Genomic DNA, 27,310 nt, shown 5'->3' on the forward strand with positions numbered 1-27,310 from the left:
AGACACGAACATAACACAAATGTAAAAAACCATTGAATGTAGACTCATAAAGCGTCAATTGAAGCTTAACCGAATTTAGCTGGTTTAAAAGTAAACCGAATCTCCCAAATTCTATTATTAGGGTAAAGACTGATCGAAACAAAAGACTCGGGGATAAAAGTCAAAATAATCGATAATAAAGGGGGCGCTAGGGAAAAATAAAAGTTGCAAGCTACATCAAAGTTTTTATCTTTTTGGTGGCTTCCTTGGACTTCTCCGTCGCTAGACCTTGCCGAGTTACTCTCTCAGGTAAGATCCGTCTCTGGCTCATCCTGTTCGTTCCACCAATTCCTTCCTCATCAATATATATATCGTTTCGATTTCGTTTTATTTGTAAAGACAACGCCAATTTTGTATCTTTGTCGACCTATCGAGACCTAAGTGTTTCGTCCCGATGTACTTTTCCGGCGAAAGTGTCCGAACTGTCTCTGTATTCTAATGAATATTCTCTGTTTACAAGTTTCTAGAGGTTAATAGATAGCTTGAAACAAAGGGATGACATTCATGTCTTTTTAAATGTTTTGGTCTCAGTTTTGAAGTTCTAAAAGGTTTATTATCTCTTTTGATGTTTGGTTTGAACAATGTGGTATGTAATTTCTGATGGAATCAATGTGGTGTGTAAACTAATTGATGTGTTCCTTTTACTGCAGAGTTTTGCTTCTTCACAGCATTGCTTGTCATCCAACAATGAGTCTCTCTGGTGCTGCTGCAGTTGGTTCAAGTTAGTGTCTTCCTCTTTTGTCCTGGGTTTTGATTTGGTCTTGAGCGAGTGAATAATAGGGGGAAAAACTCTCTGTTGCAACGTTATTTCAGGCAGAAATTTGAAAAGAGCGGTGGAGTTTGGGAAAACTCATGTGGTTAGGCCCAAAGGGAAGCATCAAGCTACTATTGTCTGGCTACATGGTCTTGGCGACAATGGCTCCAGGTACTTGTTTTTGAATGGTGGATACATCCTATACTCTAAATGTCTTTCAGTAATGAGTGTAACTTATGCTATAGTGTTTAAGTTTACGCCTTTTCCTTATACCTTAGTTTTCTTTCAAGCTTTTGGTGTTTTTTTTTATGCAATGTCGCTTCACAATCAGTTGAGACAAATTAATTTAAATTGACCATAGAACATTTTTTTTGCTTTTATTAAGCCATATTTTCTCCTGGAGACGGGATACTAGCGAAGCATGACATGATTCATCTTTTTGATTAATACACAGTCAGCTTAAAAAGTTGGCAGTCATGACATTAAATCTCTTTTTATTTTTGTGCTTACTGCAGCTGGTCCCAGATTTTGGAGACCCTTCCTCTTCCGAATGTGAGTTATAAGCTTCAAGTGATCTCCAGCAGTTGCCTTAATTATGTTAAGCGCGCTCAGATTACTTTACCTTTGGTCAATATTAACCCATCTGTGTTGTAGATCAAATGGATCTGCCCTACAGCTCCTTCTCAGCCAATAAGTCTGTTTGGTGGTTTTCCCTCCACAGCTTGTAAGTTATTTGCTACATAGCATTCGTCTTTTATGCTAGTTAGTGGAAACTATTACTAATCGAAACAGAAAGGGAGGTTAAGAGAGTTGCACTTAAGTTTTAATCATGTTCTTGCAAATGAATGTGCCAACCAAACCCCAATTTTTGTTTGAAAAGTTAGTCTATAAGGCTCTAAGCAAAGTAGTCAACCAAGTAGTTGGCTTGTGGGCGAGAGTATTATTAGCCAACACATCGTTGGTTTGGCTCCACATCACTAGACCAAAGAGTTCTTCTATTTTTTCTTTCTTAATAATAGGAATCTCTATGCAAAAGTTAATCATCAGACTCGTGCACGATTAATAATTCTGAACAGTGAGTATTTTGTGTGAGAATTTTTTTTGATGAGTTGGTATACTGTAATTTATGCAGGGTTTGATGTTGTGGACCTCACTGAGAATGGACCTGATGATGTAGAAGGACTGGATGTGGCTGCCGCACATGTTGCAAATCTGTTGGCAAATGAGCCTGCTGACAGTAAGTGTTCCTTCCAAAAACTTGCCTCTTCATTCCCCTCCATATAACCAGTCAAGTTCGACTATATTGAGCCTGTTTCGGTTTCTTATCGAATCCAATTCTAAAAATACTGTGTTATCTTTTATTGCTTACAGTTAAGTTAGGTGTTGGAGGGTTCAGCATGGGGGCAGGGACGTCTCTGTACTCTGCGACTTGTTTTGCTCTTGGTAAATATGGAAATGGCAATCCTTACCCTATCAATTTAAGCGCAGTCATTGGCTTAAGCGGGTGGCTTCCTTGTGCTAAGTAAGTCTCCTCTTTGTGCCAAAAGTCCTAACGTTCTTCTAGTTTTATAAGAGCTTTGATGGATTTTTTCTTCTTCGAAGGGCACTAACTGGTAAACTAGAAGAGGAGCAGATCAAGAACCGAGCTGCATCGTTACCCATCTTAGTTTGTCATGGAAAAGGTAACTAAGCAAACTATATTACCCTTAAAATTTTGAAATGTTTCATCACTCATTTATCATGCCTTAGTGTAAATGCAATTCATGCCTTATTTTGAATTTTTAAAGTTTTTAAATAGTCTCACTGTTCTTGTGCTGATTCATATGTACCTTTGGTTTCCAGGTGATGATGTTGTACCGTTCAAGTTTGGGGAGAAATCTTCACAGGCCTTGTTATCACATGGGTTTAAGAAGACGACCTTCAAAGCTTACGGTGCACTTGGTCACTACACAATCCCACAGGAGACGGAGGATGTATGCGCGTGGCTGACATCCACCCTCGGCCTCGAAGGTTGAAAAAGGCTTTTCAATGATTTGTCACTCTCTGATGAAAAAAAAAACTCGCGAGATTTTTCATTGATTTGGATTTAAATCTTTCGGATTTTCATTTTTAAAATGTTACATTTGGGATGTTTAAGACTTAAGTAGATAAATCTTGTCGTTTGGCCCTTCTAAACTCTGTCACCTGACCATCGGTAGACTCAGTTATGTTTGTTTTCCGGTGGTCGATCGGATATTTAACAAAAAAAAAAAATCATTCCTTTTAAGGTTTTGTTTCTTGAAAAGTATGCCAAAAGTTGGTGATAAAATTATTTTAACTAGAAATATATAACTAAAATTTAGAAGATGGGTTAATTGATAAAGAAAATTAAAAGAACACTATTTTTTATTTGAATATTAATTCATTAAAAGTAGCCCGACGGTTACGCCTAACTAACTGCACAGTTTAAAATGTGCGTGACTTCGATCAGAAAAAAAAAATGTGCGCGACATAATTTGACACGTGTGCGCGATATAACTCAACACGTGTTCGGACAAGACTTGTCTGAATCATCGTTTCCACTTGAGCTCTCTCTCTCTAACATGATCATCAAGCGCGAAACAATGGTGAAGTAAAAAAAAAAAAACAGAGATGCTTGCTCTCTTCCTCTCTTCTTCTTCTTCGTACCTCACACTCTCCAGATCCGTAACTCTCCACCTATCCCGACGAACAACACTCTCATCTCTCACAATGTCAACGAACCTAAGAACCCACGCGTACGCAGGCAACCCCTTGAAATCAAAAACCCCAAAATCCACCGACACCTTCTCACCTTCCTCCGCCTTTGAATCCCTCAAAGCCCTGATCCCGCAAATCCCAAACCACCCCGCGCCTTCCCCTGATTTCAAAGTCCTTCCCTTCAGCAAAGGCCGCCCGCTGGTGTTCTCCAGCGGCGGCGGAGACGCTTCCACCACGACGCCTATCTGGCATCTGGGATGGATCAGCTTGTCTGATTGCAAGGGTATGCTGGCGAGCCGCGGGGTTGATTTGGACGAGAACTCGCTTGTGTATTTAGGACCCAAGGTGGAGGAAGATTTGGTGTGTTGGGCTGTTGATGTGTCTGAAGAAGAGGACGGCGTCGTTTCGGGGTTGGAAAGTAGGAAGCTTTGTTTCGTCGAGCTGAGGACTTTGATGGTGGCTGCTGATTGGGTGGATCAGCGAGCTATGGATGAGTTGGCTATTGCAGGACATGTATGTGAGCTGCTCTCTTCCAAGTGCATTTCATCATCTTTTATCATAATGCTTAAGTTGTCTTGTTTCTGTGGCAGGCCAGGGCATTGCTTGAGTGGCACAATGTATCAAGATTCTGTGGGTCTTGTGGAAGTGCAAATGTTCCTAAGGAAGCAGGAAGGAGAAAGCAATGTTCAAACAAGGCTTGCGGAAAGCGGGTTTATCCCCGGGTTGACCCGGTATATATTGATCCTCAAGAGTATGAGTTGCTTTGCAGAACTTTTGGCTGATTGATTTCCTCTATTACCAGGTGGTTATAATGTTAGTTATTGATCGAGAGAATGATCGTGCGCTTTTAAGCAGACAGTCTCGATATGTACCTAGAATGTGGAGTTGTTTAGCTGGATTTATTGAGGTATAGAAGCTCTCTCACTGCTAAGTTATTTGTTTTGTATGTTTATTGTTACCTATGCTACTTTTGCTTAGCCAGGGGAAAGTTTAGAAGAGGCTGTGCGGCGAGAAACATGGGAAGAGACAGGCATTGAAGTAGGAGATGTTGTCTATCACAGCTCTCAGCCTTGGCCTGGTAAATTGGATAGTTATAATATAGTTGTTGGTGTACTAGTTATATCATTCTAGCTTCTCTTTGTTAGCTTGTGTGGTTACAGAGTATGTTAGCTAATGTTCAATGCTTGCATCCTGTAGTGTCATATCGATAAGCAATTTTACTTGTCAAGCTGATAAAAAAAATTGAGGGTAACCTATATATATATAGATTACAACCTTATTTTTTCTTTGAAAGATTTTAAAAATCTAGTCTTGTATCATGTTTATGTGTTTGATTCTCTTCGTTTGTGGTTTCTTAACTTACACTAGCGTCAATAGTCAATACTCTCACTTATGTAACATTTACTTGTTAGGAACTTTTGTTTCCGATGCCAAAAATGCTTTAGAAAATCTTTTTTTCACGATGATGGTTGTCTTAAATTGCAGTGGGACCAAGTAGCATGCCATGTCAACTGATGCTCGGCTTCTTTGCTTTCGCCAATACTCTTGACATAAACGTAGACAAGGAAGAGTTAGAAGGTAAGAGTAACTTTCAACTCCTTTTGGAAAATCCCCAAGAGTTTCTTAACATTCATCACGGTTGAGCTCATCTTTAACAACTAGCATCATGTTGTGTTGCGCAGATGCTCAATGGCACAGTAGAGAAGATGTGAAGAAAGCACTGGCGTTTGCAGAATACAGGAAGGCCCAAAGAACAGCGGCTTCAAAGATAGAGCAAATCTGTAAAGGTGTGGAGAAAAGCAAGAGTCTGACAACTGATTTCAATGTGGAAAGCGGCGAGCTCGCTCCTATGTTCATCCCGGGGCCATTTGCCATTGCTCACCACCTGATCTCAACGTGGGTAGATCAGGGCTCTGGCAATGTTCACTCAAAACCACAAGCTAGTGTCTCTCTCTCGAGTTTGTAGCTAAAGAGTTACCACTTTGATGATTGTTATAGCTTTGATGCTTAATCTGAACTAATCTTTGCGTAAAGACTTGAAAACTTAAGCTGTGTTATAATCTTTGCTTTAGTTTTAAATTTCTTTTCATTTAGCTATTATACAACAATCAATAAGAAAAAAACTACTGTATTTATATAAATAGAAGGCCTTTTATTAATAATGTGTTTATGGAGAGTTTATTGATTTATGTTTTAGTATTAAATTTTTTTATCAAGAATCATCTTGATAGGGTTTTATTTTAAGAATTCCACCGCTCTGAAGAGCAAAGGAAGAAGAGAAGTAGAGAGTAAGAACCTCTGTAAATTTGTGGTTACATATAGAAAATAGTAATTGGGCTTTAAATATGAATTAAACATAAACGTAAGAAGAAGCCCAACTGGGCCCATCTTCATCCTAAGTGTTCGTATCAAATGCACTTTCAATCTTCAGGTCTGGTCTCTCACTCACAAGGTTCTAAACCCCCTCCCATTGCGCTACTACCTTTGTTATTCTCCTCCGAGATCTGAACCAACGATGGCGACCTCCTTCTTCCGACGACTCGCTAGGTCAGCTCCGATCGCGGCATTCCCCGCCGCACTCCGATCGCAAATCAAATCTGGTCATGGTACTTTCCGATTCTCCGCCGGCGCGATCGCGGCACTTTCCGGCGGATTCTCCTGTTACTACCTCACCTCCGGCAACAATCTGGTGAGCTTTTCTTTTCCAAGCTGGTTTGATTTCATTTATCTATGTATTTTGTTCAGTATAGATTTTGTTTGTATATCACATTGATTCAGATACTGAAAACGCTGTCGTATCGGTTAATAAAATTCGTGTGTGTTTGTTAGTGATTGCTGACTCTCGTTTGTGCTTTATGATGGATCTCACAGGCGTATCTGGATCAAGCTAAGGAAGAGACTGGACTCAAAACAGGTGCTCTTTTTTTTTTTTTTTTCCTTGTTGCGTCGGGCTCCTCCATACACTTCTTTTTATTTTCTTATGTTGTTATTTTCCGACTGGTTTCAGCTCTGAACCCTGACAAATGGCTCGAGTTCAAGCTTCAGGACACTGCTACAGTTAGCCACAACACCAAGTTGTTCAGGTTTTTGCTTTACTTACTAATATATTTTCGTAAATATACACATTGGCAAATAATTGTTGGACTAGGGAGGGGTGGGATGGATAACTAACTAGCTGGTGAATGCTTGTTTGTTTCTCATTCTTTCTTGTGTTATTTTCGACATATATTAATTAGTTTGTATCCCTATACTGCGGTAGGCATTATGAAATCATTGTTGGTAAAAAAAATCCAAGTGGTTTAACTTTGGTTCTCTTGTATTTATTTTGCCTCGAATTCTAGGTTCTCATTTGACCCCTCAGCCAATTTGGGTCTGCATGTTGCTTCTTGTCTCCTCACAAGGTACAACTTTATAGTGAAACAATTTTTTTGCTGACAATTTGGGAAATTTTCCCAGCTAGAGTGGTAGTTCTAACCTGTTTCATTTATCTTTGTACAGGGCTCCTTTAGGCTACAATGCGGAAGGGAAAACGAAATATGTCGTTAGACCGTAAGTTCAGCTAAAAACTTCTCAGTGCTTTGCATTGTTTTTCTTTTTTCATGTCCAGACAACCATTCTTCTTATTAAGTTAGAGAATCTATTAGCCTAGTTGTTGAAAAATCACTTTTTGGTGGTTTTAAGATTACTCAATATCGCATGTTATCTTGGAAATAATTGTGCTTATGTACGTGGGTCTTCTATTAATCATGTTTATCTTTTGTTTGTCAGTTACACTCCTATATCAGACCCAGAGGCTAAGGGCTATTTCGATCTACTGATTAAGGTATGACGGTATGAGTGTTCTCTAATATTCATGTGCATCTCTCTGCTTTTGGTACTTTTTCTAGCATAAATAACTGATTGTGTTATGATTGATCTGATTTTTTCGATTTGTTATGATGTGTTCACTGCCTTTTGCAGGTATACCCAGATGGAAAAATGAGTCAGCATTTTGCCAGCTTAAAACCGGGGGATGTGTTGGAAGTGAAAGGGTATAATTTCTTGACTTTTAGCATTTACTTACTACGGTTGTTGATAGTTCTTTACTTTATATGATGTTTAACTATTTCTACCTTTTGTTTCTTGTAGACCCATTGAGAAGTTCAAATATTCGCCTAATATGAAGAAACATATTGGCATGGTATAAACCTTTGTTCCCTTATTACAACCAAGTTTATTGAAGGCTTATTACATAAAATCTGTTTTATATATGTAAGTGGAAAGCCGATATATATATATGTGTGTGGAAGTTGAATTTTGAAGATATGGACTGCAATAGTAGTTTTTTCCTTATCTCGAAATATGAGTGATTTCACCTGCTCTCCTTTGTTGATATGCACGCATTTACACTTTCTCGTTTAGTAGCTTAGTGTCTGCCTTCTAGTTACTTTGTGTATCATGCTTACAAGTCAATGTAATGGAAAAAAATACAGTCTGACTGGTAATTTTGTGTTTGTATCCATTCTCTTTTAACTTGAAGATTGCTGGTGGAAGTGGGATTACTCCAATGCTTCAGGTGATTGATACCATTGTGAAGAATCCTGAGGACAACACGAAGGTGACGAGTTTATTCTTACCTTATTTTTTCTCTCAAAAATGATCATTTATATACCCCATATTGAAGTATGTAATCTATCATACAAATTGCTGAAATTTTACGTATACCAGTTACGTATACCAGTTTCTTCACCCAGATCTTGATCATCCTTTCACACAAAAGAAGATATCCTAACATGGAAATTTACAATTTTGTGTGCACAGATAACATTACTCTATGCCAATGTTTCTCCGGATGATATACTTCTCAAGCAAAAGCTCGATGCACTTCAGGCAAACCACCCAAATCTGAAGGTAGAATCCTCTTTGATTTCTTCAATTGCTTATTTTACTAGCATACACCACTTCTCTTATTAAAAAATGAAATGTTTAAAAATTAAAATGGACAGGTATTCTATACTGTTGACAATCCTACTAAAAATTGGAAAGGAGGAGTAGGTTACGTTTCGAAGGATATGGCTCTGAAAGGCTTACCTCTTCCTGCTGACGATACACTTATCCTCGTAAGTTACCTTACAACCTTCAGAACCATTTCTTGTTTTTTTAAAAGAAAGTGTTTTTACAATCTAATTCCATCGCTTCTTCCCTTGTGTGCTATGTAATATTCTTCTGCTTAAATATATGACAGTACATTAATTTAGTTAGTGAGCTTTTTCCTTTTGATTTTGGAGTATGGAGATGTTTTATATCAGTTTTCATCATAACAGACAATGTTTCTTAAGAGATCGAGAATTAGGATGTTTACGGATTTGATTTGCTGAAAAAGAAGTTGTGGATAGGAGCAAAGCATTCGCTATTAATTAACGTGGTATTATTTATTGTTATTTCAGGTGTGTGGTCCTCCTGGGATGATGGAGCATGTATCCGGAGGCAAAGCTCCAGACTGGTCACAAGGAGAGGTTTGTTCCAATTCGTCAACATCTTATCTTGGCAATATCTTTTACGTGAAACCTAAAAACTAGTTAAACCGTTTGATCGAGCTCTTCATGTCTAATTGTTACGTTGGTTTGTTTCACTGCAGGTTAAGGGAATACTCAAGGAACTCGGATTCACAGAGCAAATGGTTTTCAAATTCTGAGAGGATTATGAATCGAAATTCCGTAGTTTCTGCTTAAGACAGGTTTCATTTCATGTAATAAAGTGTCCCCAAGCAAACATTAATTGATGCAGTATGAGCTTGACACAGTACCTATCAAGCTTTGAAAATAAACAAAGCAAAACAGATCAGTTAGTCTTTTGTCTCTGGAGGAAGTAGCTAGAGGGACCTTTGCTATACTTTGATTTTGATGATAAATTTCTATGTGATTTAGACTGCAAGAAATTGGATACGGTTTGAAAGATAAAAGTTTGTTCATTTGCGTTCGTGTCTGTGTTTTCGACTCATGTCAAATCATGTGCTTGGAGAAAGATCCAAAACTCAAGTAGCACTCTCAACTTGGCTAAGTCGTCTCTTGTTCATTAGCAATTTGTGTTGGAGTAACAGGAAATGTGGACTGCCACCAACATCTCTCAAGTTTTATTACAAGTGGTTACTTATGAAAGAAAAGAGATAATGTCACCGAAGGATCCAACAAGTAAAGCAACCATATAGCTTGGGGAGACGAGAAAAAACACGTTTCAAAGGAAAATCAAATGGATAGATATCAGTAATTCCCAAGAACAAATGCTACCCTCTCATTCATCGTTTAGGCTTACTGAGACGATTTCTCCTCTTCTTTCGTGGAGGATAGATACCTGTCATCAAGCACGTTTAAAAGATTTCAGAATAAGCTAGAAAAAAACGGGATAAGGGCTAAATTGTGGAAGCAATTGCATAAAAACATAGTAGCTTCATCTATAAAACAGTAATCCTATAAGCAAACTTGTTTCCGAGTAGTGCATCTAGACAAGAATATATATGGTTTCTCTGAGGTATATAGAAATTACCCCTGGGCTCTAGCCCAACGAGAGAGCTGGTAGAGCTGAACAGTCTCATTGGAAGCATGGCAGGCAAGTAGGAGATAGTTGCGTGGTTGCACCATCCAGGCAAATCTCATGAACAATGCAGAGTAAATACACATGGCTGTAACAAAAACAAATGCCAGCATGAGAGAGATTTAGCATAATTAATAATGCTTGCATAATATAAGGGAGGCCTTCATAATAAGATACCTGAGGACATGTTTCCAGAAATCATTTCCGGAGGCTTTTGCATATCCACCAAACCCTATTGTTGTGAGAAGTCAAATTCAAAGAGGATGAGTGAATGTATGAATGCCATTGGATCATAAGAAAAGAGGAAGATGGGAAAGAGAAAGCATACAGCAGCAACAAAACCCCAGTTGGCGATAGGACCCCAGAAATGGGTTGTTTTAGGGCCAACCGGACTGTTCAAGAATGCTTGGAACCTTGATGCTGTTGCCATTTTATCTAATATTCTGCAAATAATAACAATAAACTAATCCAAGTTTCAGGACATGTGAAAGCTAAAACAAGTTTCATTGTTTTTTTTTCTATAAAATGTCAACCAAAGAGTGATAAGTAAACAGTACAATCAGATTAATTTATCATCATCAGCCGATTCCAATTCGACAAAAACAGAATTACACAATCATCACAATACATTTCGATTCTCAAACAGTTGAGAACAAAGAATATATCTCTCGAATAATCCAGGTAAAAGTGTCTAAAGCGATTTTTATTTATTCATACTAAGACGATCAACTTTGAGATAAGACACAAACCTGAGGTATGCGAAGTTTTGGGAGCTCGATGATGAGAGAATTTGAGGGACAGAGAGACCGAGGAAGGAATAACAAAACAAGTCAAAAGGACACAAGTGGTTTGTTGGGCTTTCGTTAACTTAGAGATCAGTAGGAAGATCCAACAAAAGAAAATATTCTGCATTAAATATGGGCTCTCATGAATTGATTATCTAAAAGAACAAATATTCTAAAGTTTTTTTAGTCAAACACATTCACTCTACAAACCAGTTAGAAAGATCTTGTTCCATGTGAACGACAAAAAACTATTGCTTCCTGACACTGCGTGCTAAACTATCCGTCTTTGTATTTTGCGTTGGATATTCCTGAGTTTAAAAATAATGGTTATAATCAGAAATATCAATATATATATAATACATGTTGTTTATTCATATATATTTAGGAAAATTGATAATTGAGATAACTACTCATTTTGTTGACCCGCGCAAATCAAAGTATAATCGTTAGGACACGAAACGCATGTCGTCCAATCTTACCTAAAAACTTTTCTTTTTATAACTCGTTTCGGGATGATAGTGACAGTTTTATTTCCTTCGGCAATTAGGAGTAGGACATATCAAAAAACAGACGGTAAGTTATGTTCTTCGGTTTCCCCTATTTTTGGTAAAATGCATCTAACTTTCCTAGAAATTGTCAGTTTAACCACAAATGTGGAAACCGTAATAAGAAAAGAATATCGTAATAAGAAAATTGGAAAAATGACAAAGTCTTCCAAAACAAATAAATATATTAAAAAAAAGGAAAAACCGTTTCCCATAATAATTCTTGTTTTTTTCTCTCTTTTTTGTTGAAACTTAATATGTTTTTTTCTTTTCTTCTCTTCATTTTCTTTTCAAAACCTTTGTGATGATCACAAGCAAATTCTCATTCCATTGAAAGAAAACAAAACAAAGAAGAGAACTATGGCGTTGCAAAGATCGACCACGTCGTTCAGGAGACAAGGATCATCGGGACTCATCTGGAACGACAGGTTCTTGAGCGGAGAAATCCGTAACGACGAAAGAAAAGAAGACCGACGTAACGATCATCGAGACGGTTCAATGGCTGCCACCACCGCAACAGTGAAACGCAGCGCATCTGATGGAGGACGTAGCAACGGTGGACGGTTGGAGATTTCTCCAACTTTGGATCCACCTTCCCCTGAAATATCTGCTGGCTGTGGCTTCTGTTCTATGTTTTCGTCTAATCGAAGAAGGAGACGCAGAGGAAGATCATCAAGCGCTGGAAGTTCATAAAACCCTTGATATATATACAATGGATAACTGGATATGCATATATTATTATAATTATATTAGGGTTGTTTGTGTGTTCTTCTTTTCATTATGTGAAAGTTTCGAGATCATGATGGATAACAAAGCGAAGGTTTTGCTTTTTTGTTTTATGACATGATGTTTGAAGAGAGAGTGCTTGTTATAGATTTGATATTTTCAATGCTTGTGTGTTTGTGAAACATTTCATAACAAAAAACGTCAATTACAAAGCCATTTCGGCCAGCCAACGTGTTGATATATTTCAACATTCATCAAAAGAGATCTTGTTATTAATTAATTTGCGATTGGAAATATTTTTTTCACCAGGTTTCCATATGTTGCCATAAGGTTTCAATATTCCCAAGTAAAAGGAGTTCTTTTGGTGCAAATTCTTTAATTTGGAACTAGTTATTGTGCTAAAAGTCGGAGACAAATATATGTTTGAATGGTATTACTAAATTCTGGTATATGTATGTCTAGCTTTCTTGTTTTGAAAAATTCATGAAAGAAAGAAAAAAAATGAGAAAGAGAGAACTTGAGAAGAGCATGTTTGTATTGACCGAATTTCGATGTGATCACTTATATTGAGCCTTGTACACCACCGAAGTCTCGTTCCTAGTATAACCTTTATACAACGAAGAGTAGAAGAATTAAATCAAATATAGTAGTAAGGCTTGTCTATGCTACATGGAGCTCTGATCCTTCCTACAAAAAAGGATTCGTCTCCTAGTAGCTAGCTAGTAGTATCCTTAGCTCCTTATTTTAAGCTACACTCTTGGACACTTAAGTCTTGAGTGGTGGTATGTCAAATAAATTGTAGAATACATAATGCAATTCAACCTTTTTATCAGAATAAACTGGACTGTATACAAAAATTCATAACTTTTTATATTCCAAAATCTTAAATCACATTACTCAGGTTTTTGAACCCTATTTCAAATCTTTGAAGGAATACATAATCCGAGAGATTTTTTTTTGTTGGAAGCATGCACGCATATCAATTAACACATAATCCAAACAAACTCGACCCATAAATAGAACTAAGGCTTGTATAGTTGTGCCAATTTTATGATAACATAGTAATAATGAATTTACAGTAGGTTTTTTGAATATGATCGGTATAAGTGACATCCTAAAAAGAAAGAGAGGGAAAACTATATGTAAAAAAAAAAAGAGAGGAAGGAAAGAAAGAAAGAAAGAAAATCAATGGGGAGAAGCAGGACGAACTTTGGTTTTGAAGAGGAGAATGTAGAGTTTGTCCATTGAGAAATAAATAAAACAACCTGTGGAATGTGTCACGAACGATCCGAAACTTGACCCCACTATGCAATGCCATGCTGGTCCATACCCTTTGTCAAACTCCTGCATATTTATCAAATCTCACTTATATTACAAACAATATATCATGTATGTAAACATGCATAAATACTTATTCGGAATATGTTTCCAAAACATAGGTCCATATTATTTGTATTATTCATAGTTGTCATAATGTTTTCACGTTTTGAAAGTCCTTCTGCTACATATTTAGTATATGTGTTGAGTTAGCATGTGACTACTATTTTGCAAAATGTATTGATGCTTGTTTCACCACCCTATTAATTTAAGGCTACAAAGAGAAAGATACATCTAGATTTTAACTATACTATATTTTTAAAAATCAAACTTCTTTTACTAAATGTCTAGGGAGAAGAGAACTAATAGTCAAAGCCGCATCGATCATTCATGTGGAGACTGAGAGAAAGACAAAAGAGGGATCCAAAAATAAGTTAAAAAAGGGATAAGAGTGGAAGAGGACCACATGGCTCTGTTGGGTCATACCCCTTTGGATGCCCTTCTCAACATTAGCTGGACCGTTTCCCATCACTCTGTTTTTATTATTTAATCCTATTTTTTGGAGCAATATATTATTTAATCCTAATATTAACTCTCCCATCCATTTTGAGATCCAAAAATTATTTATTTCACACCCACACTGATTTTTTTTTTTGTGTGTGTTAGTTTTGCAGCCCATAGAAAACACCACTCATGTGTTTGATATTGACATTTAATATCATGAAAGCAAGGCAATTGGCTAAGAGGTATGATGTGTCATTTTCTCCATCATGCTTTGTATTTAGTTATTGTATGTTTTGTATTGAAAATGAGTTTTCTGCCTAGTTGTTGGGATCAATACAAGCTATTGCTAGTCTCACTAATTTGCTGTGCCCATTTCAACTATTTAACCTTCTACAGTAATTCTAAGACTACAATTTCACACATGTAAAAGTCATACTCAACTTTAGAGACTTTCAAAAACTGCTAAATGTCAAACCTAAAAAAATGAGTTTAAATATCTTCTATTTGCTCATATTTTATAAGAAAGCTATTGTATATAGCTGGACAGTCCAGTGACTACAAAAATTGATTTCGTGACCAATATGAAACACAATAGATACTATCATTGGTTAGATGTAAATCCTTTTTTACACAAAATCATATAAAAACAAAATATCATGTTTTAGAGATATTGGAAGTTTTGGCATCGCAGTTTTGTATTGTTGTTCATGAAAGTTCGCCTCTTGTGATATACTTTTTCATGTAAATAATTGATAGAATAGCAGAAATGGACAAAATAAATAAATGCGAAAAAAGGAAGAGAAGAGAAGTGATATTACCTTCTTGAGATTGAAAGCCATGTGCTTCGAACTAAACTTCTCCAAACTATCTAACGTCGTTCTCGCACACCTAAACGCATGTGCTTGCATAAACCCCGGCATGTCCGCTGCTAATATCCTCACCGTTAACATCTCCGCCGCTGCCGCTATCCTCGCCTCCGTATCCCTCTCCACGTGAGACACCGACTTCCTCCCCTCCTCCGCCGCACCACCACCACCGCCTTTCTTTCTCTCATTACTAGTAGTCTTTAACTCGAAGATGTCCCTCCTTAGATGGTTTTGTGTTTTACTTGACTGGACCACGATTGATTTCGATACCTCTTCTTGATATACTGATGATGGTGGGATCTGGACTTTGTTTGGTGTGGATTTAGGGTTTATGAGTGACTTCTTCGAAGTGGTGGTGGAGAACTTGTAGAAGTTCATGAGACTTTTCTTCTTTTTTGGTTTCTCTTCGTTTGCCATATTCATTTTTAATAAATCTTCTCTTCTTTTTTTTTGCGTAAAAGTATTTGTGGGACTCTTTAATGGCTCATATGCGTTATTTATAAGGAAGCATCAGAGGAGAGCAAATGAGTCCTCTCTCAATTATTCTCTCTTAAAGTTTGCAACTGCATAGAATATAATAATATATTTATAATTAAAAAATGGAGAGGGCATCCTAAACGTACCATTTATAACATTTTCTTATGAAAATTATAAATATGTGAAGAAGGATTGTACTTTGAAACCGGAACAAGTGAGGAGTGTACAAAATATTAACTAATCTAGCTTCACATGTGCATAACTTGCCTAGCTGCATCTAAAATAGGTTCGGTTGTTATAAGTTTTGGACAATGTTCGTTTTCTTTATTATATTAGCCAATCTTATATACAAATAACACTGGTGTTTGAGCCAAATTTTAATAAGTAATCGTTTAGCAATTTGAAATATACAACCATACAAGTTATTATTACATTGTATTGATATAGTTTAAGAGATATAACGAGATTGTTTTGGTGGTGACAGAACAACAACATGAATAAACATCAATATGTTGCAAGCTTTAGTCAAAATATTCTTAATCATTAATCACTAAGAACCCTTTAATATACCCCAAAGTAAACCGTGTTTAACACCAATGCAATAATAAGAGCAGAGACAAATTAAATAATATGTGGATTAGAAAGTGAATAGGGTGATTGGTGAGAATCAAACCATGTGGGTTGTTCTAGTTTAGTGAAATTAACCTCCTGTTTCTTGATAATAAGTGTAATCAACATATATTGGTTTTTGTAATATATATACGTAGATAGATGGAGATGTTTGTTTTTATGTTTATAGCTTCTTGTTATTGTTATGTTGACTAATTAGGAACAACATGATAAAGCCATCCGGGTCCCCAAATCTGATATTTTATAGTACTCGTTAACCTTATCGAATTATTCTCAGCAAATTTGTGACCCGGTCATATATGGACCGGACCCTCTTGGCTCTTGTCCTTCCAACCAGTTTTGTTAGGGGCATTACACAATTTGTTTTTAGTTAAGAACTTATGTGCATTTGGTTTATATTTTTTTTTGCTGGTCGACAACAATCTCGAAAATATTTATGATGATACAACAAAAAACATAAATGATTTCCAGTTTTCTAATAGCATAAGAATAGCCACAGATTTTCTGAGGTCAAATGAAAGGGTTAATCCACAGTGAAATCAATTTTAAACCACTTTGACCATTGATTAGAGATATAGATGAACTCATTAGTGATCTGCAGAGTGATCTTTTCCCTTGAATGTTTATAGGTCTTTTGATGATCAAATGCTTCAAAGGCACTATTTTTATAATTTTATCCAAAACATAGGGAAAATGATCATTTAATTCCTCAAGTATTTGAAATTAACAGTTTAAATCCTCAACTCTTGGGTATGTAATTTAAATCCTAATGTTTGTGTTGACTTCACAACATTAGTCTTGAAAAGTCAACGTTAGACAATAACAAAAAAAAAACGTTAAATTAAACAGCTAATCTCCTTTCTCTTGTATTTCTTATCATCTTCTTCCCCAAATCAAAACCCAGAGCTCTAAATCCCCCAGAACATACATACTAAAAAGTCAATCTAGACAAGTAAATTAGGCCCGAACATACATACATATAGCAATCTAATGGGCTTGAAACTTGAATAAAAGCAGAAACTCTAAAGGCCCACTAAGCCTCACTTCCGACTCTTATCACATTTGTGGGGTGACTGGTAGGATAAGGGAGAGCGAGCGAGAGTGAGAGATGGGTCACGTCATCCGATTGCTGCTTATAAATCCTCCTCCTCCTTCTTCTTCTTCCTCGCCGCTTCTCCAACTCCGGCGCCGGACTAGTCTCGACTCCAACTATGTCTTCTCTCTGCGAACCTCAATTACCAAAAGCAAGCCCAGATTCTCTTGTCTTTTCTCCGGCGGCAACCAGAGGGAGGTTTGTTTCTTGCTTACTTAATTTGTAGCTCCCCTTGATTGATTGCTCGACATTTAAAAGGAATTGAGAAAGAATCAGAGTGTTCCAATTGTCAGGAATGGTTTGAAAGTGTTTTAATCGATTCAAATGATTTAAACTCGTAGCTCTTGTGAGTTCGTTAGAGAGCAGTTATGGTGTGAGGGTTTAAGGTTTATAAACCAGATTGTGTGTTCTACGTGTTTGTTTTGTCCGTTTGGGTTAGAGACGCATTAATCACTTCTCTCTAGTTTGCTGATTTGGTTATGACTTTGTGGCGTGCCGTTCACTTCATTGGTTCCTCAGGAGCAAGCCCGTAAAGCATTGGAAAGCGCTCTTGGCGGGAAGAAGAATGAGTTTGACAAGTGGGACAAAGAGATCAAGAAAAGGGAAGAATCTGGTGGCAATGGAGGAGGAGGTGGAGGCTGGTTTGGAGGTGGTCGCGGTTGGTTTAGTGGCGATCACTTCTGGAATGAAGCACAGCAGATTACCATTACCCTCTTAGCAATACTTCTCGTGGTATGCGTTTTGCTTATCAAAGCAGACATTATTATTCATTATAAAGGGAGATCAGAAAGATAAAAGAGTTTTTCTTGTTGTTTAATGGTGTTGCAGTATATGATAGTTGCGAAAGGTGGAGTAATGGCTGCGTTTGTGTTAAACCCGTTGTTGTATGCCCTGCGAGGAACACGAGAAGGGTTGACTTCTCTAAGCTCCAAACTCACGGGAGGAAAAGTTTCTAAAGTGAATGGTGATGAGTCAGAGGAGATGTGGAAGAAGGATGGTTTTAGTGAGGTCTCTGCTAAAGAAAGCGTTGTCCGGAAATGGGGAAGTGACTGAAATGGAACTCATAAAGTTGACTCGAGAAGAAAGCCTTTTGAGTTTCGTACGGTTTCTTTGAAACATCAAGGATGAGGTCAATTGTAGTTTGACTTGTTTCAGTTTTGTAATGAAGGATATGTATTATTTTTGTGAACAAGAAAAGGGTTAGCTTCTTTTTGATTTAGCCTCGGTAAACAGGAATAAGTATTGATTTAATATTTTATCCAAAAAAAAAAAGTATTGGTCATGCGACAATGTCTTTTTTTTTTTTTGATGTCGAACGGCCGCGACAATGTCTTTTGTGTTATGTTTAATTAATAAGTATACATCTCTCAATCAGGATCATTAGAGGCATAAGTCATGCCTCATGCGTAAATATATTACCGACCTAATCAAAGATGAGGAACTCGGATACAACAATGTAGAAAATAGAAATCATATCCATAAATCTCTAATATCAAAATGTAGAATATCCTTTCTTGATGCATGAGCATGTCATAAGAATTTCAAATTTGAGTATAAATTTATTTTAAAAGGAAAAAATACACTAAAATCCTTTTAAAATCCTATAATATAATTAGCCAACCTACATCGCAGTAATGTTATCTTGGGCGTCAGCAAACCCACTGTCTTATTATGTATGTTTAAAATTTCAATAGATATTCTTTGGACTAGTAGACTAGTACTAGTAGTTTTAACATTAAAGATTGGTGACAAGTTGAAAAGAGTAACATACAAGTTTGCATATTAGACTAGGTCAAAAATGATATGAATAGAGACGCGAATCGGGTGTAATGGTTGTCCTTTTGGATGCTTTAAAGTTAAAGAAAGATGCCAAAGGTTTATACCCTTTCTTATACTCACGAATATTCCCATGATCGATTGGACCCCCAAAAACTTATGACCACTCGCATATATTTTAATAATATTCTTTAAATTCATATATTTTCTCTAAATCAAAAGTGGTTGTCGTCAAACTACTACTCGTAAATGATCATGGAGAGATGGATAGATCATGAAGACCCAATGTCCTACGTGTCCTTTATCATGACCAAATCTGAGCTGTACTTATTATATCAGTAAAATATAAGATTATCAATACTCTTCTTGATGATGATTACAGTTTTAAAATTAAAATAGAGAAATACATTAATTTAACTAGGCAATTGCTGGTTATTGTTCAAAATTCATTGTAAGTTCATCAATTTGAAAACATTAACCGGTTGGTTAAAGAATGTGACTGATAATTATTATTAACCGACAGTTGCCATGTGTTGTAATATCACCCACAGCTAGCAAATGAAAAAGATTTAGAAAAAGGAATGATACCAAGAGATATTCTCCCGAAATTAAGACAACGAAAAATGGATATTCTAACCCGAATATTCCTTTTCCATCATCCTTATTATATCTCCCAACTTCATTTCCACTTTCCCTCATTTTTCTCACACTCAAGGATTAAAAAAACATAACAAAAAAGAAGAAGAAGAAAAAAAAAAAGCATGAAGTTCGGTAAGAGCCTGAGCAATCAGATTGAGCAGACACTGCCTGAATGGCGTGACAAGTTCTTGTCTTACAAAGACCTCAAGAAGCGTCTCAAGCTCATCGACTCCAAAAGCGTAGATCGCCCCGCCAAACGTCTCCGGCTCGACGAGAGCTCCGTCGGAATGTCGAAAGAAGAGATCAGTTTCATCCAGTTGCTGGAGGACGAGCTGGAGAAGTTCAACAACTTCTTCGTCGAGAAGGAGGAAGAGTACATCATCAGATTAAAGGTAAAAAAATTAATAAAAACATCTCATTGATTTGGGCCCAAGCCCAGCCCATTATCCCTTCAGGCCTGTAATATTTAGTTTTATATCTATTGGTGAAAATAGGAACTGAGAGATAGGATTGGGAAAGCTAAAGATTCGAAGGAGAAGATGATGAGCATAAGGAAAGAGATCGTTGACCTCCACGGAGAGATGGTCCTCCTCGAGAACTACAGTGCTCTGAACTACACAGGATTGGTTAAGATACTGAAGAAGTACGACAAGCGAACCGGTGATCTCATGCGCTTGCCTTACATCCAGAAAGTTCTTCAGCAGCCCTTTTACACTACTGACTTGCTCTACAAGCTCATCAAGGAGTCCGAGGCGATACTCGATTGCTTCTTCGAGGATCCAACGGTTTCTGAATCAGCAGAGTCTGATGAGAGTGTCCAAGCGGAGCACAAGTTCATGGAGAGCCTCCACATGAAAAGTACTATAGCTGCTTTGCGTGTTTTGAAGGAGATAAGGAGCAAAAGCTCTACGGTTAGCGTCTTCTCGCTGCCCCCGCTTCAGTTAAACGGGTTAGACAAGATTCCGTTGTTGGAGCAAGAAGCCAAATAGAGAGAGAGGAGATAATGAATGCTTTTCCACTTCTCATACAGTACAAGCTAACATATTATAAAACCATACATTATCAATGTCTCTGGTCCTTTTAAAAGTCCTTAGGAGTTGTAACTTTGTTACTGTGTTGGTGTGTAGTCATCTGATATAATATACCACTTTCAGATTTTATCTCTTACTTCTCAAAATGGCACAATGTGATGTTAAGAACCAAAGCAAAAACTATATAAATGTATCAATTATCAATGTGATGTTATTATGCGTTACAACAGATTAGAAGTGAAAGAGATTAGGAATATGGACGGTTTTTGATTTGGTATTTGCTTATATAACAAAACTTCAGTCAAAGCCTTCCCATACGCGGAGACCCATCATACTGAGCGATCAATTAGAGATTGAGTTTTTTTTAGATGAGAAGCTTCTCAATAGCATCCTTGAGATGCTCGATTTGTTTTTCCAACAGACCTCCTTCATCGTTTGATATGACAGAACAAGCAATAACGGATCTTGATACACCACATGCTCTTCCCAAGGCCTGCTTTGAACGCACAAACACATACGGAACATTCTGCAACATAAAAGACAAGAAGAGTTCAGTGACCAAAACACTATACAAAACTTAATTAATTATTTTAATTATGAGAAGTTTATCAAGAGGAAAAGATTAGACAGACTAATCAAACCAACTCATGAGTATCTCAAGAACTAAAAAACAGGAAAACAATATTCAAAACTGGACAAGTAAACCGAAATGAAGTCACAAGAACAACATAAAAGGCTGTCTAAGTTCAGGAAACAAAAGCTACTTTGACTCTGACAAGACATAAAAACAAGAAGCAAATGTCTAAAAAAACAAACAAGGAAGAAAACAAACCTTATCCTCTGCTAGTAAAGGAAGATGAAGAAGAATATCCAGGGGATCTACATCTGTAGCCATAACCACAATCTCAGCAATCCCACGATTAAGTGCCTTCGTAGCTGAAAAAAAAAACAAAACAGAGAAAAATATACAAAAAAAAAATCAGTTTTAGTTTCACAAATTTTAAAAGTGGAAATATAACAACAAGTTACCTTCATTAGCACCCTTCTTGAGCTGCTGGTGGTAAGCAGCTTGTTGAATGAGATCAAGAATTGTTATCGATAACTGAGAATCTGCGAGAGGATATGCTCTCGAGTTCACAACTTCTTCTGTCTGCAAGTGAAACATAAAACAAAAGATCAAACTAAACAATCAAAGATGAAACTGGTAGATGAAGTTAGAAAAGAACAGAGAGGAAGAAGTACCATATCTTGAGCTGGAAGTTAGGTCTCAGAGAAGTTTTAGGGTTTTAAGGGGACGAGTCTTTTTTTTTTTTTTTGAACAACAGGGGACGAAATATTATGAATGGCTAAACATCCTATATATATACACCTCTTATAGTGGGCCTGGGTAATATATTTAGGCCCATTGGGTTTTCAATACTTTGTTCTTGTGAATATGACTAACTGAAAAACTTGTTTTGATGGCTCCAATGTCATTATGTTGAACAGTTCGGCTTATAGACATAAGTCTTCACATAAAAATAACACAAAGATCGTTCCAAATACAAAGACCAAACCCATCATCCAAAAGAGAATATATTACTCTTTTTCATCGAAACCCTTGCATACAGGAAACTGAGTATCTCAAAGAAGGTAAAAACTACACTGAGAGAAGTTGAGACTCAAAAGAAAATGATGGAGACACCCATCATGAAGCACCCCACGGACATCCAAGGGCTCAAACGCTCACCTGTTACAAGTGTGACATAACAAAGCAAAGTTTAATCAACAGAATGTTTAAAAACGAATAACAGAATGCAGATGGAGTCGAGGTATTTGGTTTGCTCAATACACCCCAAAATATTCGTTCTTAACTTGGGTAGCTATGAGAAACAGATTGCAGACATGTGATCGAATTCATATGTGGAATGCATCAGTGGATACTTTGTGTGTGCTTTGTAAAGAAGAGCAGGAGACTTGCAAGCACTTATTTTTTGGATGTCGTTATGCTGGTAAAGTGTGGAGAGAATTGATTGGAGGGGTTATGAAAGATGAGTTCACTGTGGATTGGGATGAGATATGGGAAACAATCTCTAATCCTAGTACCAGATATTCAAAAACGGAGATGTTTCTGATTCAGTACTCTTTTCAAGCCCTGCTGCATAGTATATGGGGGGAAAGAAATGCAAGAAGACACGGTGAATGTCCAAGAAATGAAAGGGTATTGGTTACTTGGGTGGAAAAAACAGTGAGACTGAAGCTGCTGGCAGTAAAGGGAAAGGGCCACAAGTACCTTGAAGAGGGTTTGAGTGTCTGGTTTGGAGCGAGAATGATAAACACATGATTCTTTCTTGCAATTGTTTTTGAGTTCGTAGATACAATAACACTGATGCACTTGATGTAAAAAAAGTTTTGATTGAATAAATTTTACATTCATTCAAAAAAAAAAAAAAAAAAAAAAAAACGAATAACACTAACTGGTAGAGGATATAGTCCAAAAACTTGTATTTTATGGGTTGGAAATGAAAGTTAAACTATGAGTAGCTGCATTGGTTACTAACTAATTCTTCTTCCTAGAAAGCCTATCATTAGTCTCAATTCATAAGAACAGATGCAAAAAGGGAAGGAAGGCCTACCTATTCTAGCAGCCTTCCAAAAGAATCCTCGAAACCTGCAATGAGAAAAGCATAATATGTTCAAGCACTTTGCAACATGTTGACCAAAGTGATGAATAGATGCATCATGGATGAGAGAGATCATAGATACATAGAAAGCACTAGGACTTATGAACCATATGGAATGCAAATTAAGTACTCACAGAGATTTAGCTCAAGGCTAGCAAGCAAATGCATTAATAAACGGCTTCAATGCTCTAATGATGTATTCTAGGTTCTTCTAGCAACCAATACAAGGTGAATCCAATTATCCAAATCAAGAAAAGGGGAGAAGGTAACAAACCCAGTCTTCTGCTCCAAAATGGCAGGGAACTGCATCTTGAGATAAGTGCAAGTGCAGATCACAAGCAGCACCACCGTCAAAAATGAATGGAAATTGAACAAAGCTGACTGTATAATATCAAAGATTAAACAGCTCTTATTACCTCAAACCACTATTAGAGAAAAAAAAAACAAATTCACGATGGATCTGAGAAGGCAATCAATCGTTACCATTGTATCTGATCACTGAATCAGATTGAGAAACTCCTCAAATCTGGAATAAACACAATCATCAAAACCTATCAGTTCGATACAATTGAGATCTGTAGAAGATGAGGTCATCTGTTCGTAAATTCTAATTCAAATTTCATTAAAGAAGCATCAACAAACGCAAAATTCGAAGATGATAAAGCGAATCAAACTCCATATTTATACTTGTAAATCGATAGAGAGAGAGAGAGAGAGGGCAAACCAGAAAATCAAAGAGGAAAAGGAATAGAAACCTGAAGTTAAGCTCAAATCGATGGTGATGCGTACAGAAATTAGGGGGGGGGTTGAAGCTTGAATCTAGCAACCGATCTGGGACGTGAAGGGAGGGAGGGATCGAGTGACGACGGAGGACGAAGAAACGTTTGCGAGAGTTTTTCTGGTTTCCTTTTCTACCCCTTTCTTCCTTCTTTTTTTTTTAACACCCCCGTTTCTTCCTCAATTATTAAATGTGTAGGTTCGATTATCATCTTTTTTTTATTTTATTTTTTTACATTATCATCTGAATGTTATAAAGTATAGTAAACAAACATAAATGAAGATCATCATCAATTGGAATAAATTAACTGTAAAACTTACAAATTAATCAAAATCTGAAGTAACATTAATGCTGTATATATATTCATTTCTGCTTAATTTAAGAGTCTTGCTAGCTATTGAAATTTATAAAATCTTCCGAAGTGAACAAATTAAAGAGTCTCGTCTTGTTCTTTTACAATCAGTCTAATAAAGCATTCCGACCACTGCCACACAAGTTGATCAAATCCATGAGAACAGAGTACAACACATCCAGAGACAAATGCCCCAACGACTTCCTACTCTCCGACACCCCTTTCCTCTCCTCGGTGCACCCATTCTCCATCACAAGCCACCATGAAATGCATCCCTTTGCGTCTTCTGGGTTTACTTGTCCCACAAGGCTCACTCTCTCCCCTTCCACTATCTCTAGCGACAAAGACAGAAAATCCCTGCTCGCTTTTGTCCCTACCGTCCTTGCTTCCTCCAGTAACCAACACACTATCTGACTCGCCACCTTCCCAAAAGATATTTTCCATCAATGATTTGCTATAGACACATCACACATGTTAAGATACGAAGAGTGTGTCTGAACATACCTGTTGGAGAATTATCACGGGAAGGTCGGCCAAGTCGCATTCGTACTTGTTCATGGAGAATAAATTGCAGGAATTGCTTTTCAGTAAGCCCACCACATTGGGAGTGCATTCCGCTTCGATACTGATACAATCATCCTTCACCACCACTTTCGTCCGGAACTGCGTCTTAAGATTCCTCTTACCATCCGGAGACTGGCTCTCAGAACTTCCTTGAGGGATGATTGATGGAGGAACAGTCATGAGTACAGTCCATGAAGATGTCCGAGAATTCCATGTAGGATGAGATATCAAATGAAGATACGGGACCTTGCAGACCTGTTCAAAGGAATGAACCCAAGATGACAACAAGTTTCTTGATAGAGAATGAACATTCAATAAAATTTAATGCATCCGGGAACGTACCACGCTTTCTAGTTGCACAAGAACTCTAGCTGAGAAGATTCTATGAGCCAAAGATAAGCAGAAATGATCAAGAAGCCCAGAGTTGTTGTCCTTTGCGGTTTGATTTGATGCTCGGTTGCTTTTTGACTTTGGCTGATCTTTAGCTTTGCCAAAGGCATGCTCGTGGAAAATCTGTTGCAAGTATATTTCAAAGCTGGCACGACTAGGGAACCCAAGCTTGTTCACACGATAGTCTCCTTCCGCTGATGATTCAATGAGCATGTTTGCAGATTCCGACTTCTTGATGCTGGCGTTTTTGCCCGATGGGTAGAGAGATACAAACAAAGAAGCTCCTTGGCCAATGTTCATCTCCATGAAGTTTTCTCGTATTCCACTGATGCTGAACCCCACACCTTCACTGAATGCTTCGCGGTTTAGCATGTCAAACAACTGGTAAGAAGACCAAAGAAGTGAGAAAATGCCATGTAAAGATACCAAAGTAGGACCAAAATACCCACCTGCTCAGCAAAAATAGATTTATGCACCTCCCTCAGTAGCGAATGAGTTTCTTTAACAGATTCGTCGTCACTTACAGACTGCTTCTCTGATATTGAATCCTGGCCCGTGGTGGAGTCAACGTGCTCGTCAGACTCGTTTGGGTTATCAATCGAGTTTAGGCCAACAAATCCAAACCGGAGGGAGTACCATGAATCTTGGGGTAGATTAATGGCCAGCATACCAGCTGAATCATGTTCTACACGGATAGTGGAGAGTGTAGATGGGCGAAAACCAGAAGCGGGATCATATATTGAACTGTCGGAAAGGTCAATAGTGAAACCCTCGTTGCTGGCGTTTGAAGCAAGTACACGCTGTCGCTTGACTTTCCAGTTCCGCTGCAACCTATAAGCATCTCAGCATTGCAAAAAATTTACAATTTGCAAGAATCAAAAAAAAAAATAAAAAATTCTAGAATATGAAGTCATCTTATAATTTTCTGAAAATTAAACAAAATTGTCAACGGAGTTGGCATAATCCTAAGAAGTCCTTACACAACAAACTGAATGTTCCTGAAGTACTGTATTATGCAGGGTTTAGCAACCAATGAAGACGATGCAGAAGTCCAAATTACAAAGTATCCTCACATTAAACAAGAATAACAGGATGCTTACGCATTGATTAAAGTCATACCATATAACAAAACCTATGAGCTTAATCTCCTAAACCATTTATCTGAGACAAGACAAATAGCTATGACATCGTAAGCAACATAAAACTAGAGGCTTCCCTAGTTGCATAGTTGCATAATGTCATTAAAAAGAAGTAGAGGCTTCCCTAAAGTTTCTTGTTCACAGAAACGGAACTAACATATAATGAAAAAAAGTTATTAGCAAATGCACGAACCTGATAAGAGCACCATAAAACCTCGCTTCTCGGTTAACTTTCTGCTCTAAAGATTTTGCTGATTGCTTGAAGAATTTTCCTAAATGCTGCAGAGAAAACAAGTATCCAAAGATGACACATAAGCTTACCTACAGGACACTAACAAGTATCTAACTAACACAATTAGCAGAACACTTCCATCCTTAAGAAAAAGTAAAACTACTAGTTACCCTGTAGCTCTGCAACTTGGTAGCAGTAGACACAGCAAGATCCGAGAGAATCTCATTAGGCATAGGCTTAGGTCTAGTCATCCCAGCCACTGTCACTGCATCATTCGCTTCCACCTACAAAGATCCATTCATTACTACAACACAGCCATTACTTAAGAACATTCATAATCATGTAAGCACATTAGTCACACTCACGGTATTGATAAGGTCTATGATGACAGAGAGCTCCTGATGAGCCAACTGCAAATTCTCCACCATACCCTTCCATTGCCACTGCTCCGGCCCCTCTTTGGACGTCTTCTTCTTCTTCTTATTGTTCTTCAGCTCGTCTTCTTCCTCCAACGCCCACGCGAAGTCTATTCTCCGAATCAACGAGACTCGCTTGTCGTCGTAGCCAACGTCGGAAGGAAAACGCTCCGCGCCGTTCTCCTCGATGGATTCTAGTCGCTTTATCGGAAGCCTGTCGAGAGAGATCTCCATGTCGCTGTCCATCTCCGTCCCAGAAAACCTTGAGATTTCGACGGTGACGAGCTTCGCCGCTCCTAATCGGTT

At 37.5% G+C, this 27,310-nt stretch overlaps 11 protein-coding genes across 14 annotated transcripts; 6 read left to right on the forward strand and 5 right to left on the reverse strand.

The window, feature by feature from the left end:
* The first annotated feature begins 155 nt into the window (after positions 1–155).
* Positions 156–3,059, forward strand: LOC106434550 (acyl-protein thioesterase 2-like). Of its 2 annotated transcripts, none has more exons than XM_013875421.3 (9): positions 156–288; positions 690–760; positions 853–964; positions 1,309–1,345; positions 1,448–1,517; positions 1,926–2,030; positions 2,165–2,315; positions 2,396–2,475; positions 2,636–3,059. In XM_013875421.3, exons 2-9 carry the CDS (start codon positions 727–729, stop codon positions 2,806–2,808), a joined length of 762 nt encoding a protein of 253 aa, XP_013730875.2. In that variant the 5' UTR covers positions 156–288; positions 690–726; the 3' UTR covers positions 2,809–3,059. The 2 variants fall into 2 exon arrangements, with proteins under 2 accessions (XP_013730875.2, XP_048627552.1); XM_048771595.1 differs by having other exon boundaries at positions 215–286; positions 686–760.
* A 294-nt stretch (positions 3,060–3,353) lies between these two features.
* Positions 3,354–5,670, forward strand: LOC106434559 (nudix hydrolase 19, chloroplastic-like). The gene is made up of 6 exons (XM_013875427.3): positions 3,354–4,024; positions 4,102–4,242; positions 4,314–4,418; positions 4,490–4,589; positions 4,997–5,089; positions 5,194–5,670. Exons 1-6 carry the CDS (start codon positions 3,425–3,427, stop codon positions 5,475–5,477), a joined length of 1,323 nt encoding a protein of 440 aa, XP_013730881.2. The 5' UTR covers positions 3,354–3,424; the 3' UTR covers positions 5,478–5,670.
* Positions 5,671–5,842: 172 nt separating this feature from the next.
* On the forward strand, positions 5,843–9,469 carry LOC106434570 (NADH-cytochrome b5 reductase-like protein). Its single transcript, XM_048771591.1, has 13 exons — positions 5,843–6,200; positions 6,383–6,425; positions 6,519–6,594; positions 6,853–6,912; positions 7,010–7,060; positions 7,280–7,334; positions 7,472–7,542; positions 7,640–7,691; positions 8,031–8,108; positions 8,312–8,401; positions 8,497–8,610; positions 8,938–9,006; positions 9,129–9,469. Exons 1-13 carry the CDS (start codon positions 6,027–6,029, stop codon positions 9,183–9,185), a joined length of 990 nt encoding a protein of 329 aa, XP_048627548.1. The 5' UTR covers positions 5,843–6,026; the 3' UTR covers positions 9,186–9,469.
* Positions 9,470–9,542: 73 nt separating this feature from the next.
* Positions 9,543–10,984, reverse strand: LOC106386715 (mitochondrial pyruvate carrier 1). 2 transcript variants are annotated; one of them, XM_013826527.3, is made up of 5 exons: positions 10,831–10,984; positions 10,410–10,524; positions 10,259–10,313; positions 10,034–10,169; positions 9,543–9,841 (listed from the first exon to the last, which is right to left on the reverse strand). In XM_013826527.3, exons 2-5 carry the CDS (start codon positions 10,509–10,511, stop codon positions 9,799–9,801), a joined length of 336 nt encoding a protein of 111 aa, XP_013681981.2. In that variant the 5' UTR covers positions 10,512–10,524; positions 10,831–10,984; the 3' UTR covers positions 9,543–9,798. The 2 variants fall into 2 exon arrangements, with proteins under 2 accessions (XP_013681981.2, XP_013681982.2); XM_013826528.3 differs by having other exon boundaries at positions 10,410–10,516; positions 10,831–10,877.
* A 610-nt stretch (positions 10,985–11,594) lies between these two features.
* On the forward strand, positions 11,595–12,319 carry BNAA03G07900D (uncharacterized protein At1g15400). Its single transcript, XM_013884787.3, has one exon. The coding sequence runs from the start codon at positions 11,772–11,774 to the stop codon at positions 12,102–12,104; it is 333 nt and encodes a 110-aa protein (XP_013740241.2). The 5' UTR covers positions 11,595–11,771; the 3' UTR covers positions 12,105–12,319.
* An 833-nt stretch (positions 12,320–13,152) lies between these two features.
* BNAA03G07910D lies at positions 13,153–15,419 on the reverse strand. Its single transcript, XM_013875463.3, has 2 exons — positions 14,777–15,419; positions 13,153–13,481 (listed from the first exon to the last, which is right to left on the reverse strand). The coding sequence occupies exons 1-2, from the start codon at positions 15,245–15,247 to the stop codon at positions 13,323–13,325; spliced, it is 630 nt and encodes a 209-aa protein (XP_013730917.2). The 5' UTR covers positions 15,248–15,419; the 3' UTR covers positions 13,153–13,322.
* A 1,541-nt stretch (positions 15,420–16,960) lies between these two features.
* BNAA03G07920D lies at positions 16,961–18,239 on the forward strand. The gene is made up of 3 exons (XM_013875471.3): positions 16,961–17,222; positions 17,544–17,756; positions 17,853–18,239. The coding sequence occupies exons 1-3, from the start codon at positions 17,040–17,042 to the stop codon at positions 18,075–18,077; spliced, it is 621 nt and encodes a 206-aa protein (XP_013730925.2). The 5' UTR covers positions 16,961–17,039; the 3' UTR covers positions 18,078–18,239.
* Positions 18,240–19,290: 1,051 nt separating this feature from the next.
* LOC106434609 (SPX domain-containing protein 1) lies at positions 19,291–20,597 on the forward strand. The gene is made up of 2 exons (XM_013875480.2): positions 19,291–19,831; positions 19,934–20,597. Exons 1-2 carry the CDS (start codon positions 19,562–19,564, stop codon positions 20,426–20,428), a joined length of 765 nt encoding a protein of 254 aa, XP_013730934.2. The 5' UTR covers positions 19,291–19,561; the 3' UTR covers positions 20,429–20,597.
* Positions 20,598–20,717: 120 nt separating this feature from the next.
* On the reverse strand, positions 20,718–21,786 carry LOC106434620 (NHP2-like protein 1). The gene is made up of 4 exons (XM_013875486.3): positions 21,713–21,786; positions 21,500–21,620; positions 21,303–21,406; positions 20,718–20,996 (listed from the first exon to the last, which is right to left on the reverse strand). Exons 1-4 carry the CDS (start codon positions 21,713–21,715, stop codon positions 20,835–20,837), a joined length of 390 nt encoding a protein of 129 aa, XP_013730940.1. The 5' UTR covers positions 21,716–21,786; the 3' UTR covers positions 20,718–20,834.
* Positions 21,787–21,964: 178 nt separating this feature from the next.
* On the reverse strand, positions 21,965–24,081 carry LOC106443209 (protein kish). 2 transcript variants are annotated; one of them, XM_013884788.3, is made up of 5 exons: positions 23,889–24,081; positions 23,617–23,659; positions 23,408–23,514; positions 23,086–23,120; positions 21,965–22,199 (listed from the first exon to the last, which is right to left on the reverse strand). In XM_013884788.3, the coding sequence occupies exons 2-5, from the start codon at positions 23,617–23,619 to the stop codon at positions 22,132–22,134; spliced, it is 213 nt and encodes a 70-aa protein (XP_013740242.1). In that variant the 5' UTR covers positions 23,620–23,659; positions 23,889–24,081; the 3' UTR covers positions 21,965–22,131. The 2 variants fall into 2 exon arrangements, with proteins under 2 accessions (XP_013740242.1, XP_048627604.1); XM_048771647.1 differs by having other exon boundaries at positions 23,858–24,073.
* Positions 24,082–24,184: 103 nt separating this feature from the next.
* On the reverse strand, positions 24,185–27,298 carry LOC106434628 (mediator of RNA polymerase II transcription subunit 17). Its single transcript, XM_013875494.3, has 7 exons — positions 26,954–27,298; positions 26,759–26,872; positions 26,550–26,635; positions 25,667–26,048; positions 25,170–25,598; positions 24,768–25,082; positions 24,185–24,685 (listed from the first exon to the last, which is right to left on the reverse strand). The coding sequence occupies exons 1-7, from the start codon at positions 27,248–27,250 to the stop codon at positions 24,371–24,373; spliced, it is 1,938 nt and encodes a 645-aa protein (XP_013730948.2). The 5' UTR covers positions 27,251–27,298; the 3' UTR covers positions 24,185–24,370.
* Positions 27,299–27,310: the final 12 nt, after the last annotated feature.

The sequence above is a fragment of the Brassica napus genome, chromosome A3 (assembly GCF_020379485.1).
Source record: "Brassica napus cultivar Da-Ae chromosome A3, Da-Ae, whole genome shotgun sequence".
In the NCBI taxonomy this organism is placed as follows: domain Eukaryota; kingdom Viridiplantae; phylum Streptophyta; class Magnoliopsida; order Brassicales; family Brassicaceae; genus Brassica; species Brassica napus.